This window comes from Juglans microcarpa x Juglans regia, chromosome 4S (assembly GCF_004785595.1).
Source record: "Juglans microcarpa x Juglans regia isolate MS1-56 chromosome 4S, Jm3101_v1.0, whole genome shotgun sequence".
In the NCBI taxonomy this organism is placed as follows: Eukaryota; Viridiplantae; Streptophyta; class Magnoliopsida; order Fagales; family Juglandaceae; genus Juglans; species Juglans microcarpa x Juglans regia.
In genome coordinates, this window is record NC_054601.1 from 831,289 (window position 1) to 833,528 (window position 2,240).

The 2,240-nt window shown below is 37.7% G+C and overlaps 1 protein-coding gene across 1 annotated transcript; it reads left to right on the forward strand.

The window, feature by feature from the left end:
* Window positions 1-796: 796 nt before the first annotated feature.
* LOC121263711 lies at window positions 797-2,029 on the forward strand. The gene has a single exon (XM_041166755.1). The coding sequence runs from the start codon at window positions 1,062-1,064 to the stop codon at window positions 1,608-1,610; it is 549 nt and encodes a 182-aa protein (XP_041022689.1). The 5' UTR covers window positions 797-1,061; the 3' UTR covers window positions 1,611-2,029.
* Window positions 2,030-2,240: the final 211 nt, after the last annotated feature.

A 2,240-nucleotide genomic window follows, 5' to 3' on the forward strand; every position in this document is an offset into this window, starting at 1 on the left:
TTCGAATGTTGAAATGAGATAAGCCCTTAATATTTTTTCTAGAGTTATTTTATTTTTAAGTCATCTACATCAATTAAATTATTGAAAAATTATACTCATCATTTTTATATTATGCACATATTTTTATTTTTTATATTTTTATATTTTTTCTTTAATATATGTGTGCTGTAAGGATGGTAAATAGAAGAACTTTAAATTGTAAGACTTAATTGATAAGATTTAAATTTTAAAATCTTTATAATTATATCATATAAGTATTTTATTATATGTGTTATCCACATCACGTTTTTATTTTTTTAGCCTATAAAAATATCTTCTTTTTTTTTTTTTTTTTACAATTCCTTTTACACATAAAGTTTGCACAAATTTAAAATATTTTCACAATTAAAAATAAAATCGTTCTCAATTTTATTTAAAGAAATGAGATGTCGGCCCAAATCTACTAAATTAGCTTCACTGTTAAGGAAGGATCAAAGTATTATGTGCTGTTATTTAAAACCACGTGCCTAAAATTAAATAGTATACTTCATCATTTATTTCATTATGAAAATTAAATAAATTTTTTATCTTTTTATTTAAATATGTATGCTTAAATATTAATATATAAATATATATATTTAAATTTAGACTTTATGAAGGCATAGGGAACGAGAAGATAAGATAAAATTATTTGAGTGACTAGATGGGGCGTGTGGCACACGGGGTACCTGTTGAGAGTGGTTTTACTGATTAAGCATCCATGGGATTGGCCATGGTTGTCTTTTGGCCTTCGGGACACACAAATTTCCCTTACCCTTATAAGTAACCGCTGCTCCTTCACGACCAAACACATTGAGGTTCATCTGCAAAGGCTTCTCCTCTCCTCTCTTTCTTTCTCTGGAAATAGAGAATTTCCCCTCTTGAATTCCCTCCGATTGAAATATAAAATTCTCCGTACTTACACTAATTTTCTCTCTTGAAATTTCAGATTAGTTTTTCCCTTTATACGAAATATCTTTCCTTTTGTAAGAACCTGCCCTTCTGTTATCTGTATCTTCAATTTCATACCTGCTTTCAGTATAATGGGTGGTGTGGCTGTTCTAAACCCTCAAGATTGTCTAGAACAGCCTTTCTCTCGGAAGACCCTAATCTCTCCGACTCACATGAAGAAGTCCCGAAACCCTAACCCTAACCGGGCTAACCGCATACAACCCGACCGTAGGAAAAGGAGCCCTACGCCGCCTAGCACCGCCATCCTGGGTCCTGCTCCGAGACGATCCGTGACCCAGCAAGCGCTCTCCTCCAAGAGCCTCGTCATGGGTCAGGTCAAGATCCTTAAACGCGGTGAAAAGCTGAACGACACGGCGTCTGATAAGGAGAACCTTGGAGTGCCGGATCTGGGATCGACGGAGTGGCTGGGTCCGGATCCGGGCTCGGTGCCGTCTCGGATCAAACTGTCGACGGCGTTGAACGGAGTCTCTGGGTTCTACGCCGGGTCCTCGGTGTTTGTTGCGTCACCGCCCCCTAGTTCGCTTCCCTTGCCGGTTTTTTTCATGAAGAAGTGTGTTCCTGGAAAGAACGAAGATGTTGCGAGCGACTTGCGAAGGATTCTACGGCTCGATTTAGCATAACCTTGTGGTGGTAGGGATGGTTCGGCAGTCTATAATCAACTGTGGATGTGGAATAGTTGTGGTTTTGGTTTATCTGATTCTCGATCTTCCCTTACATTTTATCGAGGCGAAGGTCGAGTTGACGACCCTAAAGCAATTATGGTATCAAGTAGTGTTAGATTGTTCTTTGAAAGAAATTTCTAGTCTAAATTATCGTGTAAAGGATTAGGTTTCATTGGGGTTTGTTGGTTTTGGGTGCTTGGATTTGGATAGTAAGGTTGATGGGTGGGTTTTGACGTTTTGTACCTAGTTTGTACTTTCTTTCTGGTTTTGGGTGGTTGTTCTTAGATTGTTGTTAAAGGTTCCAGCGTCTAATTTATAGGTTTGGTTTGTGTTAAATTTCTGTTTGATGAATGAAAACGATCTGTTTATTTGTCTTACAAATTGTGGTGGCGTGGATTATGGGAATTTGTTTAATTCGAAACCCAAAATTGCTCATACTATCAAGATTTCCGAATTTTCCAGAGCTTCATAGTACATGTGGAGGAGCTCCGAACTATCGAATCGTGAAAGCCCAGACTGCCAGATGAATCTATTAAATTCCAAATGGTGCTTTGACACAGCCACCGCCCTGTTTTATGGAAAGTGGTT